The sequence below is a fragment of the Nilaparvata lugens genome, chromosome 9, assembly GCF_014356525.2.
Source record: "Nilaparvata lugens isolate BPH chromosome 9, ASM1435652v1, whole genome shotgun sequence".
NCBI classification, from domain to species: Eukaryota; Metazoa; Arthropoda; class Insecta; order Hemiptera; family Delphacidae; genus Nilaparvata; species Nilaparvata lugens.
In genome coordinates this window covers 22,296,044-22,315,269 of record NC_052512.1, presented here as the reverse complement: position 1 = coordinate 22,315,269, position 19,226 = coordinate 22,296,044, and the positions used below count along the sequence as shown (strand labels likewise).

Sequence of the window (19,226 nt, the reverse complement as noted above, 5' to 3'; positions counted from 1 at the left end):
GTCCTTATACTATGAGGATCCGACAATAAGAAATTCAATAAACTGAATTCAAAATGGCGGATAATTACTAAAAAACCATATTTTTCACGGTTTTCTCGAGAACGGCTCTAACGATTTTCTTCAAATTCATACCATGGATAGCTATTTATAAGCCCTATCAACTGACATGAATCTCATTTCTGGGAAAATTGCAGGAGCTCCGTAATATTCTTGAGAAAAATGGCGGATCATTACTAAAAAAACATGTTTTTCACGATTCTCTCAAAAATAACTTGACCGATTTTTTTCAAATTCATACTCTGTATACTGTATTTATTTATCAGCTTCATCAACTGGCATGAGTCTCCTTTCTGAGAAACTAATGGGGGGTCAACCCCATCCTTGAGAAATGGACTTAGTAACCTCCTTCTCGTGCATGAGGTAGGTAGGTTGCGCAGTTCATAAAAAGAACACAATAGTCGAGATATTTCATCTGTAGAACAGCTGTTTTGACGACTTTAAAAAAATGACGACTAAAAAAATCATCGAATTTCACAATTTTCACAAATGATAAAGTACTCTGAAATAGTATATTTCGCACCTAGGGCCGAAAATGAGACTTTTCCGGCTCGAAATCGGTTTTCAAGTCCGAGGCCGTAGGCCGAGGACTAGAAAAGATTGAGAGCCGGAAAAACATTTTTGCCCATGGTGCGAACGCTATTTTTCGCCACACAGAAAAATAAACAATATATATATGAGAATAATTGTTAATTAAGCACTTCCGAAAGCAAAAGTGGAAGGTCATAGCTCTAGCAAATCTGAGGTAATCTGAATATCAGGAAATTGTCCAATTATTTTTATTTTTTATTCTGATTTGTCTAAATAACCTAAAAGATTATGTTAAATTATGTAGGAGGTTGAGCTTATACTTTTTTATTCTTTCAAATGACAATAATATGATTTTATTATACATGTTTTAATTATTGAATAATAAACACAAATAATGAAAAAGTTTTTTGATCAGCTGTTTTAGCACACTTGAAATTTGGCCAATTTGAATGTCAACGTCAACAATGCTTGTTGTCATCGACCTATAAAAGTTTTGGTTAGAAGTTCTATCCTACTCTGAAAATCGAATTTGAATAGTTTATAATATATATCTTATCTGTATTCCAATCATCCAAATAGAATGATAGTATATTTTTGCAGAATACTTTATTCAATTCTAGAAGCATAAACTGGTTCCGTTTCATAAACTATTTGTAAAAACGTTCAGCACAATGGATATTGCCCAAGTAGTTCCAAAACTATCCACCAGTTTTTGTGATAAATGAAGTACTACTGTATGAGGTTTGAGGTTAGATTCTATTATACTCTGAAAATTGAATTTTGATAGTTTATAATATCTTATTTGTATTTCATTCATCCAAATAAAATGATAGTATCTTATCTTATTTCAAAATACTTTATTCAATTCTAGAAGCATAAACTGATTCCGTTTCATTAACTATTTTGTAAACACGTTCACATCAAATCAGAATCAGTTGACTTCAAGGTTATTTTACAGCCCTAGGGCCGTAAAAATTTTACCGGCCTGGTCAGAAAACAATCACTTTCGGCCCCCATATGACGCACGTAAACCAGCTCATTACATCCAAGTGGGGCGAAAACAATATATATACACTTGTAAAGAAGTCTGATTGTAGTTTCAAGAATGAGCAAGGAAATTTGTGTGAGTGTACCACACCAGATTTTTTTTGAATAGTACCTAGCGCTTATCGAATTTTCATCTGGCTGTTTACCCTGTTGTCAATATTTGCAGTAGGAGAAGTATTCGTGGTGATTTACAGCATTTAATTGGAATTTTTGTTTAGTAATAATTATGAATGAGGGCAGTTTAAAAAGTTTCCGACCTAAAGGGGCGTTTACATCAGTGAAGTTTCCTTGAACTCAAGTTTTCTTGACGTTTGTGCAAAATTGATAAATTATGCAGAGTTAGAGTCATGTTTACAAGTACTGAAATGAAGTGCATCTAACGGGTGATTCGCATAGAACTCATGAACTTATTTCAATGTGCAAAATATCACTGTGAGAACAATATAGATGGTGATGATGATTGAATAAGGTGTTTTTCACAATGCAGGGAGCATTTTTGTCAGGTGTACCTAGAAATCTATATGAGATAAGGCGCTCTAACTAGTATCATATTGAAGAGCACAAAATTACGCCCAGAGGAATTTTGAATTCTACATCTAAATGGTAACAATCGGGAGATTTTGTTGATCAAATACTAAATATCATCAAAATTGATTTTTTCTTAAAATTTTACTCATGTTTGAAAAATCATAACTCAGTAATAATTGGAGATAAGGAGTTCCGAATCATCTCATTCTATTTAGAATTGTATAGTCTTAAAAAAGGCAGAAGCAAATCTTTCTGTCCGATCAATGGATTTGGCGGAAATAGCTGAAAACTGGAAAATGAACCGAAAATACGAGGTATTTGGGCAACTCTGTATCAAGCACAAGGAAGTTTTGCATGAAGAATTTGATTCTTGACTTCTCTCATGTATCCAAATAATATATTAAAAATCAGAGCTACAAAATAAATTATAAGCACACCCCCTTCTCTTATGTCTATATTTACTAGACCCAAAAGGAACTGAATAAAAAAGTATGATACAGAAGAAAGTATGATGTGAAGAACAAAACTTCGAGATTAATGAGAGTTTTTATTTCATACTTTAATAATTTTGAGGTTTTGAGAATTTTAATTCGAGTAATTTTACTTGAGTTAACTTGTTTTCAAAATCACCCATTCAACTCAAACGTTAAAAAAACTTGAATTCAAGGAAACTCGAACAATGTGTACGCAGCTTGACATTGAAGAGAAATTGAAACTATAGTTTGATTAGTCATTATAAAATTATTCTACTGTTTTCCAATAAAATATTTGTCTTCAGATTATGCAAAAAAATTCAGGGGACACCCGGGTTTGAACCGGGGACCTCTCGATCTGCAGTCGAATGCTCTACCACTGAGCTATATCCCCTTCCGTTATTCCATCAAGTAGCTGAGTCATCATGAATAAACAACTGTTCAGTTGAAAGATAAATGTTGTTATCAGATCTATTCACACTGAAGGCAGGCTCCTCTAAAAAGAATGACGTTGTCAGTGCAGTGTTCTCACACTGACAGGCTGCTATAAAGATAATGCTACTGTCGCGGTGAATTAATGAAACATAAATAATAAAATCGGGGACCGAGCTTCGCTCTGGAGTACAAAAGCATAAAACATCTTTTACAAAATAAAAATTTATAATAATACTTATAGTTCATACCGAAATGTTCAAACTATTCACAGTGAATTGAGATTAATTCCCAGAGGAATGCAAAAATTTCCCTCACAAAGGCCCGGTTGCACAAAATCCGGTTAAATTTTAATCCTGATTAATTTCACGTGAATCAAATCAGAGAATACCATTTCAAAAAGATGGTTACACTGGAATTAATCGGGATTAAAAATAACCCGGCTTTTTTGCAACCGGCACTAAGTACCTGATTGAATGATAACAAAAGTTCAACAGCTGAGTCATAATTTTGACACAGTCCCACACACATGAACCCGCTCACTCACTTCCATCATCAACAGACGACGAAATAATGATCATAATCTGTTTTTCCAAGGATGAATAATAATTATCCTTTCAAGGTTCTCCAGCGAGTTTTCCTAGGGATGAGACCTAGTGCAATCGAATTTTTATATTATAAAGCTACTATGTTCTGAATTTCGTGAGAATTGTTAGAACCGTTTTCGAGATCCGGCACAGAGAAGAAAAAGTAAGAGTAGCCTAATCTTCTACTTTGTGGATCCGGTGAAATACATACATAATATAAACATCTAAACAGAAATTGCTCGTTTAATAGTTTAGGATAATTGAGAATTTTAATTTTATCGTATTTTATTTCAAATACTGTATCGTGGAGTTTAGCTGTAGATGGGAGTTTTCACTCACTTTGCTATTATTTTTCTGACTGGCAGAGCAGAAATTCACTTGAAAGCAACGCTTTCGGTCGGAGAGCACAAGAGCACAAACTAAAATTTTGTAACACCATGGAGCTCAAAATTCTATATGTGATGTAATTCTCTACTATCGCATTAAATTTGATTTATTTATTCATTGGATAGAGTAAACAATAAGAGCTATACAATAGTCGGAGAAGAGAGAAACATGCTATTGCCCAAAACTTCTTCTATTTCCTAATTTTGACACAAATCGTCCAAATATTATGTTGATTACGTCCATTCCAATACAACACCAAATCATCAATCTGAAACTATAAATCATTATCTAAACGATTATCATTATAAATTCCACATTATCCAATTTCATTATTTATTATAGTGGGATATCATAATTTAGATCTTGTCATCGTATCATATATCACGTATCATCTTTAGCAACTTCTTTTGTATGTATAACTATGTCTCTGTTTTGTAAATAGACTCCTCTGATATCAATTTATTTCAATCAGAGGAATTATTATTATTATTACCTACTAGCAGGTAACCCGTGCTTCGCAAGGGTCTTTCTTAAAATTTGACGTAATGAAATCTAGAAGAATTCAAAATAGGCCTATAAGAATCCTCGGTTGATTAAGAATTTATATGCTGCATTTCAAGTAAATCAGTATGACCACCTTTAAATTAAGAAAAGAAGTTGGTTTCAAAATGGCGGAAAAATTTTGGTGTGACGGAAAACCTGTTTTTATCATTCGAAAAGGATCCCCAATCATACCTATCTTCTAATTTCCCTTTTAAGAGAAATCTTCTGCTGCTTCCATACAAACTGGAAGCATGACAAATAATTGAAAACTTGATGTAATCAAATCTTGAAGAATTTAAAATTGGTCTATAACCACCCTCGGTTAAGCAAGAATCTATATGCTAAATTTCAAGTTAATCAGTTCAGTAGTTCTGACGTGATAATTCGTCAAACATAATTTCCCTATACTTTACATCTGTATAGGCTACGTTTATAATCCAGTTCTTTCCTTTATTATAGTATACAAGATGGATGGATGATCATTGCTATTTTACTAAAAGATAGAATAAGTTGAATAGTTTCCCTTTCAGAGGGAGTTTTGACAACCCACAAAACTCATTTCTCATTTGAAGATATAACGAAAAGGTGCATATGATTTTATTTTTTTGCTCAGCTTGCCAAAATACCCCTCATTCCAATATTAAAAATTTCGACTGACTGTACAGTGAGTCAGTCATTCTATCAGGGCTCGAATAATTTCGAAATTTTAATTAAATAAAAATGAAAGAATATAATTTCTTCATGTAAATAACAACACCTTCATTCAAAGACATATTAACTGCATGCGTTTTCATATTGCCGATATAGCATTGATGGAACTGTAGACGTTTATTTAGTAGGCTACCTTGTCTCAAAAATTTTTCCAGCTGAAAAATTAATAATCCATGCCATGAGTAGGCCTAAACATTGCATCAGGAAAACGAAGTTTCAAAACTATGTTTTTCAGGTAGAAAGCAATATAGAAACAGATTTTCCTTTTTAAATTTCGACCATATGATTTGGTGATTTTTTAATGAAATCGAATGTACCATTAATGAATTTCAATCATCAATTCTGAAAAATCTAGAAGGAAAATTAAAATTTGGGCTTCCAGGTGCACGAGATTGATATTTTTAGAATCTATGTGCAAAATTTGGAGATCTGAATCATTCCCGTTTTTCCGGTATGCAATCCACAAGTTGACATGTTTTGATGCGAACAAACGAACAAACACAACCCTACTCTCTCTTATTATAAAGAAGAAGATGCCATCATCCATTATCTTTTCAAAAGAGTGTTAATATAAAATATATTGTTAATGAAGACCCTTTAACAAGAATAAACAGTTATCTGTTCAAACGAAGATTTATTTGGTTGCATCGCAATATTATAGTATCGTAACTCAGAAACGAATTCCGTCTAATCCAACTCTATTGGTGGATTGTTGGTTGAGATATTCAGTCAGCCTTCCAATCACATCCAAATACACTTTACAAAGCCACGCCCACAACAAGCTCTCATTGCTCATGTCATTACGTCACCAAACTTCAACGTTTGGAAGGTTGTTATTAACTTAAGGGTGTGAAAAGGCTAAAAATAAACTTTCTACTCTTGATATTTTTCTAAGTTTTTCGATTTGTATATCATTAAGCTATCAAAATGATAAAGTTTTCTCGGGAAAACATTTTTTTCCGATCATTACTTTTTGAGATATGAGCGCCTGAAGTTTGAATTTTTGGGACAGAACATTTCAAATTCTGTAAGATCCATGAGATTCAGAGGGTAGATTCTTCATGGTATTGTTGATCTAGTGAAACAAAAATTTTCTGAGGATATCAATTTTTGAAAAAGTTATTCAATTTACCAAAAATAACTCAACAAAAAGTTATTTTTAGTAAATTGGATACCTATCTTAAAAATGGATATTTTCTTCACTAGATCAACAATACCATGAAGAATCTATCCCCTAAATCTCATGGATTTATATCTTACAGAATTTGAAATGTTCTGTCCCAAAAATTTAAACTTTAAGCGCTCATATCTCAAAAAGGAATGATCGAAAAAAATGATTTCCGAGAAAACGTTTCCATTTTGATAGCTTAATGTTATAAAAACCGAAAAACTTTGAAAAATATCACGAGTAGAAAGTTTTTTTTAGCCTTTGCACAGCCTTTAGTCATTTCGTATCGCTCACCTACTCCATCGCAATCTTCCAATTACAATAAAAGAGGATGAGGGTTGCAGTGTTGCTAATTACAAAAATAAGATAGTTACATAGTTGCTTGGTATTGGTCGGGAAACATCAGAAGCCCTTATAAACTCGCCTTATACAGTATGTAGATCCTGATATATTCCAATATGCAAACTCTGTTACTGTGTTGCAACACTCTTAACAATATAATAACTAATCTCAAAACTTTAGGAGATACTCCAACATAATACTATTAATTTATTGTAATTACCTTTAATAAAAAACCCACGACATCACGCCCAGTCCATGGAAAATTAGACTATTTATGAGTTATGTCTCTTTATATTTATTTCCAATATTGTAATTGTATGTAAGAATAATATTAAGTCAGAATTCTGCAGGATTTTTTACTTCCCAGTTGAATATATATAGATAAAAATTCCTTCACCTCACACGGACCAATAGTCTTTGGTAATTTTTTATTTCCTGATATTATGCATTGAACTGTAATGTGAATGTTTCATTTATGTATTTTGTTAATGGGAATAAATTGAAAAAATTGAATTATCGTTAAGAGATGTTTAATCTTCGCTGATTCAATAGTAGCTGCAACACAGCATTATACATCAACTTGTATAAAATTTAGAATGAATTTATCATCGTCAAAAATATTATTCTTCAGTACATAGTTCGTGAAATCCATTGAATGGATTGCTATACTGTTAGATATTATCCTTTCTTACAGTATAGACGAAAAAACCAGCATTTTTGTAACTGTTGATTTTATAAATTTAATTTAAGTTGATTTATATATGTTGATATTTAATCAACATAAACAGAAAACTCTAATCTAATTATCCACGCATTAGCCGAGTGTTGATGAAGGCTGTGGATATCATAGTATCTTATTTTAGAATAAAAAAGGTTTCGACTCAAGTATAACAGTCACTATATAGCTTCGAATCATTTTCTGACACTTAATCACTATGGAACCCAACTAAAACAGTATGTTCATTTATACACCCCATCAAAATCGTTATCCAACCACAAGCCTAGGGATAATGTGATCTTTGTCTTCATAACAGAAACATGTCTAGTGACCCCTGGGTTGGAGAACTCGCTCAAGAACTGTTGTTATGTAATATTTGAAACCCGCAACTTTCAATCATAAAGAGTTGGTGAAAATAATTAAAACAGCTGAATATTTCTCTTACAAAATTAATTTGAGAGTAGGTTTCATTAGGGTGCTATTTGAAATTGAAAATCGCTCTTTGAAAACTACTCTGTCGCTTCAACATCTTTGTCCCTCAAATGAATCCAAATTCATTTTTTTAAATAAGAAGGTGGTCATGTGATACATGATTTCGATACAGAGTCTCAACAGAAAATAAATACCCTGCAATGTATTTTTCCATTACGAACTGCATGTTAATGAGCACTTTCAAACACTTAAATTACGACGAAAATAAATGAGGAAAACCGCACATCTATCTATTTCTATTTATTATATAAAAGCGAAATGGCACTCACTCACTGACTGACTGACTGACTGACTCACTCACTCACTCACTCGCAGAACTAAAAATCTACCGGACCAAAAACGTTCAAATTTGGTAGGTATGTTCAGTTGGCCCTTTAGAGGCGCACTAAGAAATCTTTTGGCAATATTTTAACTCTAAGGGTGGTTTTTAAGGGTTTAAAGTTCGTCTTTTAGCATGTATATTCTTCTTCTCCCAATCTCTTAATTATAATTGAAATTTCCATATCATATGTTACTATAGAACTATAATCTAGATAGAGTACCTCTTCGAAACAGTTGTTAACTGGCAACTAAATTAATAATTTGTCAGGTTGGCATTAAGTTGAGTTGACTTTGGTAGGTTGGCACCAAGTTGAAGATTTAAATGCATTTATCGCGGAGAAATTGATTGGGCACTGCTACTTCAATCCTGGGAATATTATATTACTAGCCGTCAGGCTCGCTTAGCTCGCCATATCCGTTTAGTCTGGACCCCCGACTGGATTGTCCTAACATATGATAAAAATGCTCAAATGAAAAATGCAGGCGAGCGAAGCGAGGGCTAGACGGATGTGGCGAGCGAAGCGAGCCTGATGGCTAGATATATATAATTATGAACCCGAATCATTTTGTTGATGTAAAAGTTGTAGATTATGTTGTACATTGGTTATGTTTCATCGCTGTACAACGCTGGAATCATGTGTCAGCGGGAGTGATAGCTGATGTTATGAATGAATGAATGGAAAACTCTAGTACTTGCATGCAATGAATTGTCCAGCTGAATAGATAAATATCATAACATTTTGTTTTCTTATGCACTTTCAATGCTATTTTCATATCCTGAAAAAGGACGAAGGAGTGAGTCAATTTTGTTGTCCAACGAACTTGACCTGTGAATAAAAAGGTTCAAAGAATACTTGTTCAAAATTTGAAGCTGATTGTTCAATTCTTTCTGAAGTTATTGAAGAACATACAAACAGACGGATAACGACTTTGGCCTTCAGTAAGTCAAAAGTGAGAACTCACTCACGCTCATTCGAATATATTTTGATCAATAATTTATCAGTAATCAATAATGTTGATGCATGTTTTTTATTTCTAACTGGACAGGAATCTTGTTGAAAATCTGCATGACAAATTGCGTTGAAATTTTTAGTTAAAAAGTAGCTCATCTACAATAATGTTTTTTTTTTCATTGAATGGACAATTTTGGCCATCATCCAAATTCCAATATTCAACAGAATAAAATGATAATCAGCTAAATTGCTATCAAGTGAAACTTTTCTTTCCAATTTTTCTTGAGGTCAAACTGAAACAATGGAAAATGAAATTCTCGCTTTCAATTCAACTATCATTATTCTTCATAAATAACAGCGATTCAACCAATGCTGACCGTTTGAAGTGAATCTCACTTATCTTGAATTGAAAATAATTCGCACGAGGAAAATAATCAGTGATGAGTAATGCTTTTTCTAATAATGATTGATTACTAAAAATTGAACAGAAAGTAGATCAATGTTCAATGATGATCGCCGAATTTCGGATGATTACCGTATTATCAAGACAATAAGTAGAACGTGTCAACTGTATTGTCCCATTATTTGATTATGGAGGATTCTAGAACGTTTTTGAAAACATTTATGGTTCTACTAACATTATTTGTTGTTAAAAGTTTCTGTAGACATTTAAGGAAGTTGAAACGAAAAAAGTAACCTGGGATTTATCTATGATGCTAGTGGAATTACGCGTAAAGCAAGGAAATACAACAAGTTTAAGTGCCGGTTGCACAAAAGTCGGTTAAATTTTTAACGTGATTAATTCCACGAGAACCAATCAGAGATTCCGTCACATCAAGAAGGCCTTCTCTGATTGGTTCTCGTGAAATTGATCACGGTTAAAATTCAACCGGCCTTTGTGCAAACGGGCCTTGAAGATGATTTTCCCATTTCCCTACATGGCTGCAGTTTGGATAATGTTGATGAGAAAGAGGAAATTTTATTGTAAATCCCAGAATGGAATTTAAAATAGTGTAAACTAAACAACAAAATATGTTATTTTTCTTTCATAATGACTTTCCGTTGTTCCAACACCAATTGCATTGAACATCATCCATCTAACTTTGAATGATAGATATTCCACTTTCTTGAAAGATAGAAAATATTATATTTTCTCCAAAGATAGAAGATATTCCATTTTCTTCAAAGATAGAAGATATTCCATTTTCTTCGAAGATAGAAGATATTCCATTTTCTTCAAAGATAGGAGATATTCCATATTCTTCAAAAAGATTGACGATAAAACCATTGAATACACTATTTTATCTAAGACCACTCTCAAACAAAAAGTATAACAAACTGGAAGCATGACGAATTGAAAACTTGACAGACTTCAAACTTGACGTACTGAAATCTTGAACTGGAAATATACATGTAACCATCCTCGGTAAAAACCCTAAAGAGACACACTGGGGTGTTTCACACCCCAGGGATTTTTTTCTGTTCTGCAGTTGACAATATCAAACAGATGGGAATTGATGCCCAGTCTAAATTAGGTTTGTAGTATTGTCAACTACTCTCCACCACTTCCAGTCAGTAATAGCATTTTACAAGGTCACCTTGTTCTTCGTTTGGGGTGTCTAACACCCCAGAGTGTCTTTTACGTAGGACTTTCATCAAACACTTTTATTACAAAGATTTACTTGTATTGTCACTACGAATGTGGTATGGGATGATGGATCAGATTGGAACGAATGCTATGATTCTCTACAACTTGAGATTCAAAGCAGTAAAATGAAGAGACGTGAATTTTTTATGGAGTTGTCATTAGCAATGATCAAGCCATTCGTTCAAACCGGATTAGGAGCTCCAACACTTAGGCGGAACATACGTACTTCTAAAATTAGTATAAATATTGATAAGCAGTACTTTACTTTTGATTTCTGTATGCACTTGGAACAAAAATGATTAAGAAATGATGAAGTATGGCCTAAGTACTTGTTTTTTTTTTTCATATTTTTAAAACAAAAATGCAAAATTAAATTGGGGTATTCAACACCCCAGTGTGTCTACTGTGTTAGCATAAAGTAAGTGTGTCTCTGTAGGGTTAACATTTCAAGTTAATCAGTTCAGAAGTTCAAACGTGATGATGCGTCATTTGTGTTTTTCCAATCCCGTACATGTACCAGTTCTATTATTCATTATATTATAGGAGATGAAATTAATTTCCTTATGGAATGCATCTTAGCTCAGTCGTTTCTATCGGGAAAACCCGGTGTATAGGAAGATTCACGTTTAAAAGTCAGTGGATTTAACAGGAAAGCACATTTGCCACGTTTCCTTGTCCACCACTTTTATAGTAAACTAGCAGTTACCCGTGCTTCGCTACGGGGAACATGACAGAAAAGGATTTTTTTATTGTACTGATATTGGTATTGGCTTCTGATGAATAAAAACTGTATGTTGTAAAAAAATTTACATATTATCTTTACTATAAGTCAAACAGGCTTTTCATTTGATAATTGAGTGAATGAGACAGCAATCGGACATCTGAGTCGGGGGGAAAAATATACAATGAATAATAATAATAATAATAATAATAATAATAATAATAATAATAATAATAATAATATAATAATAATAATAATAATAATAATAATAATAATACATTTTATTCCCATTAATATACAAATAAGCAATCTAATCAATAAAATTTACACAATATTCAAATACAATTTATGAAATTTTTTTACAAATATAAATAAATTTCATTTTTTCGGAAATTAACCTACTCAACTATGGAAAACCCATGTTCTAGAGCAGGTGTAATAGTAATACATTGAGTTTAGAGTGGGGGTGCAAATAACCCCTGAGAAAGTGAGCTTACAAATATTGTTCGAAATTTATGTTTCCTATATTATGCCTTCCAGTTGTTTGATCCTGTTTTTAATGGCGCATTTAAATTTTCTTGAGTTTTCTATTATCTTGATGTGCACAGGAAGTAAATTGTGGTATTTTGGTGCTAGGTGGTTGAGGTAGTGTTGTTGGTATGTTGCCTTCCTAGCCACGTTCGTGATGAGAAGGCTTCTATTCCTTGTGTTATGACAGTGGTTTCTGTTTTGAAAGCTTTCTGGGTTTTTGTGTAGTCTGCAAATAATTCCTAGGGAGTAGAGTTGTCTTGCGTCCATCACACCAAACTCATTGTAGAGCTGGTCTGACGGATAACGAAGGAAGTGGCTTCTGCTTGATGATTTTGATTATTAGTTTTTGCACTTTTATAAGGGGTCGAGGTGAACGTAGTTTGTTCCTCCCCATCCTACAATTTTATAGGTACGCAAAAACTGAACTAATAATGTGTTTGTCCATCAGTTCGCCGTGCAGCTCGCCATACAATATTTGGCTATCCATCACAAGTGGAAAACATGCGAACATGAATACAGAAGTATGGGCCATTTTTTATTTGATTAAATTCATGTTTTGAACAATTCATTGTTACGAATGACAAATTGATAGGAGCTTATAATATTTTCTAATTCAGATGAAAAACTTCTGGAAAAATAATGATTGGATAAATACCAATATTAAATTATTGTTGACAAAGAACTCAGTACATCGACAATTCATTCAACTAATTCGGTACTGATGAAATTATAATCATTTTTTTTTATTGATGATCAATTTCATCAACTAATCATAAACTGACTGAAAAAAGTACTTCAATTTCCATGAATTCAATTAATATAATTATATAAATCTAAAGTGTAGGTCATATTTTATCTAAATTCACAAAGAGTTCGATTCTTTTTGGCAAGAAATCATTGTTATTTCACTAAAAGATAGGATAAAATGAATAGTTGCCCTTCCAGGGGGAGCTTTGACAACCCACAAGACTCATTTCATTTAATAAATATCGAAAAAAAGCATAGGACCTTATTTTTTTGTTCAGCTTGCCGAAATACCCCTCATTTCAATATTAAAATTTTCGACTGACTGTACAGTGAGTCATCATTCCATCAAGGCTTGAATAATTTTGAAATTGTAATTAAATAAAAATGGCAGAAAATAATATCATGTAAATATCAACACCTTTAATTAAAGACATATTAGCTGCATGCGTTTTCATATTGCCGATACAGCATTGATAAAACTGCAGACGTTTATTTAGCAGTCTCAAAAAACTGTTCTAGCTGAAAAATTGATAATCCAAGCCAAGTGTAGGCCTATACATTGCATCAGGAAAACGAAGTTAAAAACTATGATTTTCCTAAACATAAGTTTTTGAGATAATTTCTTTGATGCAGCTGTTTCACATTCACCATTATATTATACAGAGTTTATGAAAATAAAAATATTTATTGACTACCAAAACAATACTATTATTATATTAATCATAATAATTAATTATCAAAACAATACTTTTATTATATTAGTAATAATAATATTATTAAACATATTTATCCATTATCAGAACAATATTATTGAGGTTAAGTGGAATCAGGTAGAAAGCAATAGTAGAACAGATGTTCTTTTTTGTTTTTCTATCATATTATTTTGTTATTATTTTCAATGATTACAACATATGTTAGAATATCACATGTCAATAAATAAATTATCCCATTTCCATATGGCGTTCACCTTACCATGTTCATAACCTTAATAGGATCCTTTTTCATCCTTTGAAATCCTTAGAGGCAGAATATCTAAAAATCCGTTCTTAGTGCGCGTCTAGCATGTTTGAAGAATATTTGTGCAAAGTTTCAAGTCTGTAGGACAATTAGTTTGAGCTGTAGTGTGATTTTACATAAAAAATTTCGAAAAATGCCCTCTCCTGGACCCCCTTGTGCTCCTGATCGAAATTTTTCTGCATAGATCTAATTTTTTTTCGTAGCTGAACAAAAAAGTTCCTCATGACTTTGCTGTGCAATGAGCGGTTGAAAAGTACAAAATTTTGGGGGGGCCCCAGCTCCCTCAGGGGGGCAAATTTCTGAAAATCCTTTCTTAGTGGATGTTTTCAGGCTACCATAAACAATTGTGCAAAATTTCAAGTTTTTAGGCTCAGTAGTTTGAGCTGTGGTGTGATTTCAGTCTGTCGGGGCTTAGCCTTTTATAAGTATAGATAGAAGAAGAAAGATGGTTGTGATTCAAGTCACCCTGGTTTATCTGACTATTATTAGCTAAAGAAGTCGGGATGAAATAGTACCAAGCAACACTTTCCTATTCAATAATTTCATAATGAATTTCAATAATTAAGATGAAGTATTTTGTCAATTAATTATCAATTTCTACATTGTCGAAAGACGATCTGGCAACAGAGCAAAGCGAGAAAGAGATAGCACTATCCGCTTTGTTGAATGATAGACAAGGATAGCAATACCATTGCTAATCAAACACTGCCATTATAAACGTGGACCTCACTATAGTTTTGAATTAGATGAGTTTGACTCGTCTTGACTCAACAATCGAGTTGAAATTTATATTGTCAATTATTATATCATAGAGAAACAATAGCGTGAGTATATATACCATGGTATAGGGCGTTCATGTCGCAACTTTTACTGTTATCTCAAGCCGATTATTGTCGGTTTTTACTGTTTTGACCGGGTAAGAGTGTATGAACGGCACAATATATGTGACTACCAGCGTCATAAAGCTTCACAGGAAAGAACTACCTGAACTGTCAGCTTGAGATAACAGTAAAAGTTGCGACATAAACGCCCTATACCATGGGATATCTACTTATGCTATTGTTTCTTTATGATTATATTGAAACATTCTTCTGTATCAGACTCACAGCTTGGAATAAATCCAACATAATATGACTGGAGTACCCTCTTTTGAATGTGGATGGCACTATTCCACCCAAGCCCCTTCAATTGTTGACTCTTGTCAATACTGATCAATTGTATCTCGAATTTATAAAATCGAATTATAATACCGTTTGAAATTAATAAAATAATAGAATAAGAATACAAATTATAACTACTAGTTTCGGTGATCACACCATCGTGAAAATTTATTTTTAAATTCTGACGATGGTGTGATCACCGAAACTAGTACCTATAATAATTTGTATTCTTATTCTATTATTTTATTGATTCCAAAGAGTACTATAATTCTATTTTATAAATACAAGAAAGAAGCCCTGAATTCATTCATTTCAAGGAGATAAGTATCTCGAATATTTTCTATTTAACGAAAGAATATTTTTTATATTTTTGTGATATAGAAATAAATTTCCATAACCGAGATAAAATATAATCGATTTACATTTTAAAATGTAAATTAGGCTTATGTATAAATATATAGAACTGTTAGAATATTTTATATATTTTTGTGATATAAAAATAAATTTCCATAACCGAGATAAAATATAATCGATTTACATTTTTTTTTTTCAATTCAGAAAGTTTTTGAATGGAAACTTTTTTTTTTTAAATGTAAATTAGGCTTATGTAGAAATATACAGAACTACACAGCCCACAAAACTTCCTGGCAAACGGTACGGAGTTGGAAAAGGATAGAGTTATCTACTGGAGTTTGTTTAAAGTTATTAAATTTGTTAAAATCACTGCAAAATTATTTCTTTAATATGTGAATATTTCCTATTCTAGTGATAATAGTGTGAAATATTTCCTATTCTAGTGATAATAGTGTGAAATATTTCCTATTCTAGTGATAATAGTGTGAAATATTTCCTATTCTAGTGATAATAGTGTGAAATATTTCCTATTCTAGTGATAATAGTGTGAAATATTTCCTATTCTAGTGATAATAGTGTGAAATATTTCCTATTCTAGTGATATAGTGTGAAATTTTCCTATTCTATTCTAGTGATAATATTGTGAAATATTTCCTATTCTAGTGATAATAGTGTGAAATATTTCCTATTCTAGTGATAATAGTGTGAATATTTCCTATTCTAGTGATAATAGTGTGAAATATTTCCTATTCTAGTGATAAAGTGTGAAATATTTCCTATTCTAGTGATAATAGTGTGAAATATTTCCTATTCTAGTGATAATAGTGTGAAATTTTCCTATTCTATTCTAGTGATAATAGTGTGAAATATTTCCTATTCTAGTGATAATATTGTGAAATATTTCCTATTCTAGTGATAAGTGTGAAATATTTCCTATTCTAGTGATAATAGTGTGAAATATTTCCTATTCTAGTGATAATAGTGTGAAATATTTCTATTCTAGTGATAAAGTGTGAAATATTTCCTATTCTAGTGATAATAGTGTGAAATATTTCCTATTCTAGTGATAATAGTGTGAAATATTTCCTATTCTAGTGATAATAGTGTGAAATATTTCCTATTCTAGTGATAATAGTGTGAAATATTTCCTATTCTAGTGATAATAGTGTGAAATATTTCCTATTCTAGTGATAATAGTGTGAAATATTTCCTATTCTAGTGATAATAGTGTGAAATATTTCCTATTCTAGTTATAATAGTGTGAAATATTTCTTCTATGTTTGGTTCTGAAACATCTAAATTTAAAAATGTAGGCTACTCTGTCGAGATAATTGAGGATGTGAAAATTTTGTGAATTGAAGAACTGCAAGACTTTACCTATTTCGGACTATGTGTAACCTTATCTGAATTTGGGAGAGGAATAGTGCAAAGTTAGCTTATTTTTTCTCTCCCTATTATTTTGATTATTGTTAATCTAGAAAAACAAGAAAACTAAAATTTTCTGAAAATATTAATTTTTGATGAAGTTATCCAATTTACTAAAAATGATCAAAAATAGCTTTTTGTTGAGTTATTTTTGGTAAATTGAATAACTTTATTAAAAACAATTCCATGAAGAATCAATCATCTATATCTCATGGATTTATCTCTAACCGAATTTGAAATGTTCTGTCCCAAAAATTCAAAACTTTAGGCGCTCATATCTCAAAAAGTAATGATCGGAAAAAAAATGTTTTCCTGAGGAAGCTTTTTTATTATTTGATAGCTTGATAATATACAAATCGAAAAACTTCCAAAAATATCACCAATGGGAAGTTCATTTTTAGCCTTTGCACAGCCTTAAACGCAGTGGCGTAGCCAGAAAAAAATTTCGGGGGGGGGATCATAGCATAAGAGTAGGATATAGATCATCATATAGTAGATATAGATCATCATAGAGTAGATATAGATCATCATAGAGTAGGAAGCACCTAAACTTCCTGTTTACCGCGGGGGGTGTGGGGGGAATACCCCACATCAAAGGGTGGTCCGGGGGTCGCCTCCTCCCCCGGAAAATTTTGAAAAAATACCTTCAATTGGTGCGATTTTACGCAATTACCACTTGAAAATAAACATTCCATTCAAGTTTTTTTCGTGATTGGTAGGCCACTTATTATTTCGATTTTTCCTTGAAAATTTCATATGCTCAAATGTTGGCTCGAATAAAGCACTATTTCAACCAACTTTATAGGCTTAGTTTTAACTTTATTTACATTTTTCTCAAATTTACATGATTTTTATTTGAGTGTTCGAACTCACATTGTTCTTTTTGGGGGATACAATTTTTTTTCAAATATAAAGGGGATGTGTCCATGATAGAAACTGCGCCCGTTCATCATAACTGTAAAATTTTCGGTTCTACTCTCCAGAAGAGGTTGGAGCTTTGTTCAAGGTTATGCATAAAACTGAATAAACTATAATCAACTAGAGCAATATAAGCTATATTGAATTTCTTCATAATAATGTAATAGATGGTAAAAAGTGAACTAACTTTGAATTGCTATCTGTAGTTCATCTATCCCCTGTTATTCAGTCCCTATGCACTAGACCACTCACTGTCTTCAAGAAAATAGCTCATTATTATTACCATTGCTAGGTATTTACAGTGCTATTCTCTCATCCATTATATATTTATCGACTTAAATTGTACAATCTAATGAAAATATGGCAATAGTGTGCTGATCCAGCCACAAAAAATCAGGTTCCATTTCGGGGGGGGGGATACATCCCCCATATCCTCCCCTGGATACGCCACTGCCTTAACATAACATGACAAACATCATCTGCTTAATCTAATAGAATTTATAAGGGCGGTAAAATACCGTACGAACAAAAATCGATGTGGGGCTTTTATTAGGGAGACAGCTTTTTCTTATCACTGAACTATACAGAATGAATTTACCATTAAATTGAATATTATATTATAGTCAAATAGACCATATATTATAATATGATAGTAGAGAATATGGGTGCTCACATAGTTTTTAAGTAGATCGGGATGGTCCCTCTCGAGTCCGTCGTCTAGAATAGTTACAACCACCCCTTTCCCTGTCACCCTTCGTTCCACGCCTCTTGCACAGACATGTCCAACCCTGATCCACGGTTCTGAAACATGCAACACTCTTTGACACTCAAAAGAATTACTCCTTCATATGAAATAGTTCAATTTATTCGTTAAACCATTCAATACAACACAACATTCAGAAAAGTACTACAGGCTCAACCCAAAACGGTTCAATTAATACAATGCTTCAATATTCATGGAATGCTCTCAATCGGAAAGTAACATATTCGGTTATAGTTCTGATTGTAATAATGGATATCAAACTCTATTCCATTCAACTATAGGATGATGATTTTGGATTATGGGGAGAATGAAAATAGTTATTTGTATATCTAGAGTGAAAAGTGCTGTTTTTTCTCCCTGAGGGAAAAGTTTGAAGCCCGAGGCGAAGCCGAGGGCAACAATTTTCCTGAGGGAGAAAAAACATTTTTCACTCGTGATATACACAACATTTTTTCTCCTCCTACATTTTTATAAAAACTGCAAATAAAATAATTTTTAAAAACGTACGGTATGTGACCAAACAATGTGTTACAACATAATCTATAAAGTAAACAGAAACAGCTGGCTTGTAATCACAGTTCTCCTCCGACAGCACTATCTGTCGGCTAAAGTTGTAACAACAATGACAGCCACAACTACAGCTATGATGAAG

At 32.4% G+C, this 19,226-nt stretch overlaps 1 protein-coding gene and 1 non-coding gene across 2 annotated transcripts in view; both read right to left on the bottom strand.

Moving 5' to 3' along the window:
* The window catches only part of LOC111045632 (furin-like protease kpc-1), a 269,500-nt gene that overhangs the window by 42,626 nt on the left and 207,648 nt on the right, over positions 1 to 19,226 (bottom strand). The window contains 2 exon segments of the mRNA XM_039435633.1: positions 18,485 to 18,561; positions 18,564 to 18,612. Of these exon segments, the coding sequence (XP_039291567.1) occupies positions 18,485 to 18,561; positions 18,564 to 18,612 (126 nt within the window).
* Positions 2,959 to 3,030, bottom strand: Trnac-gca. Its single transcript has one exon. It is a non-coding gene; the product is annotated as a tRNA-Cys (tRNA).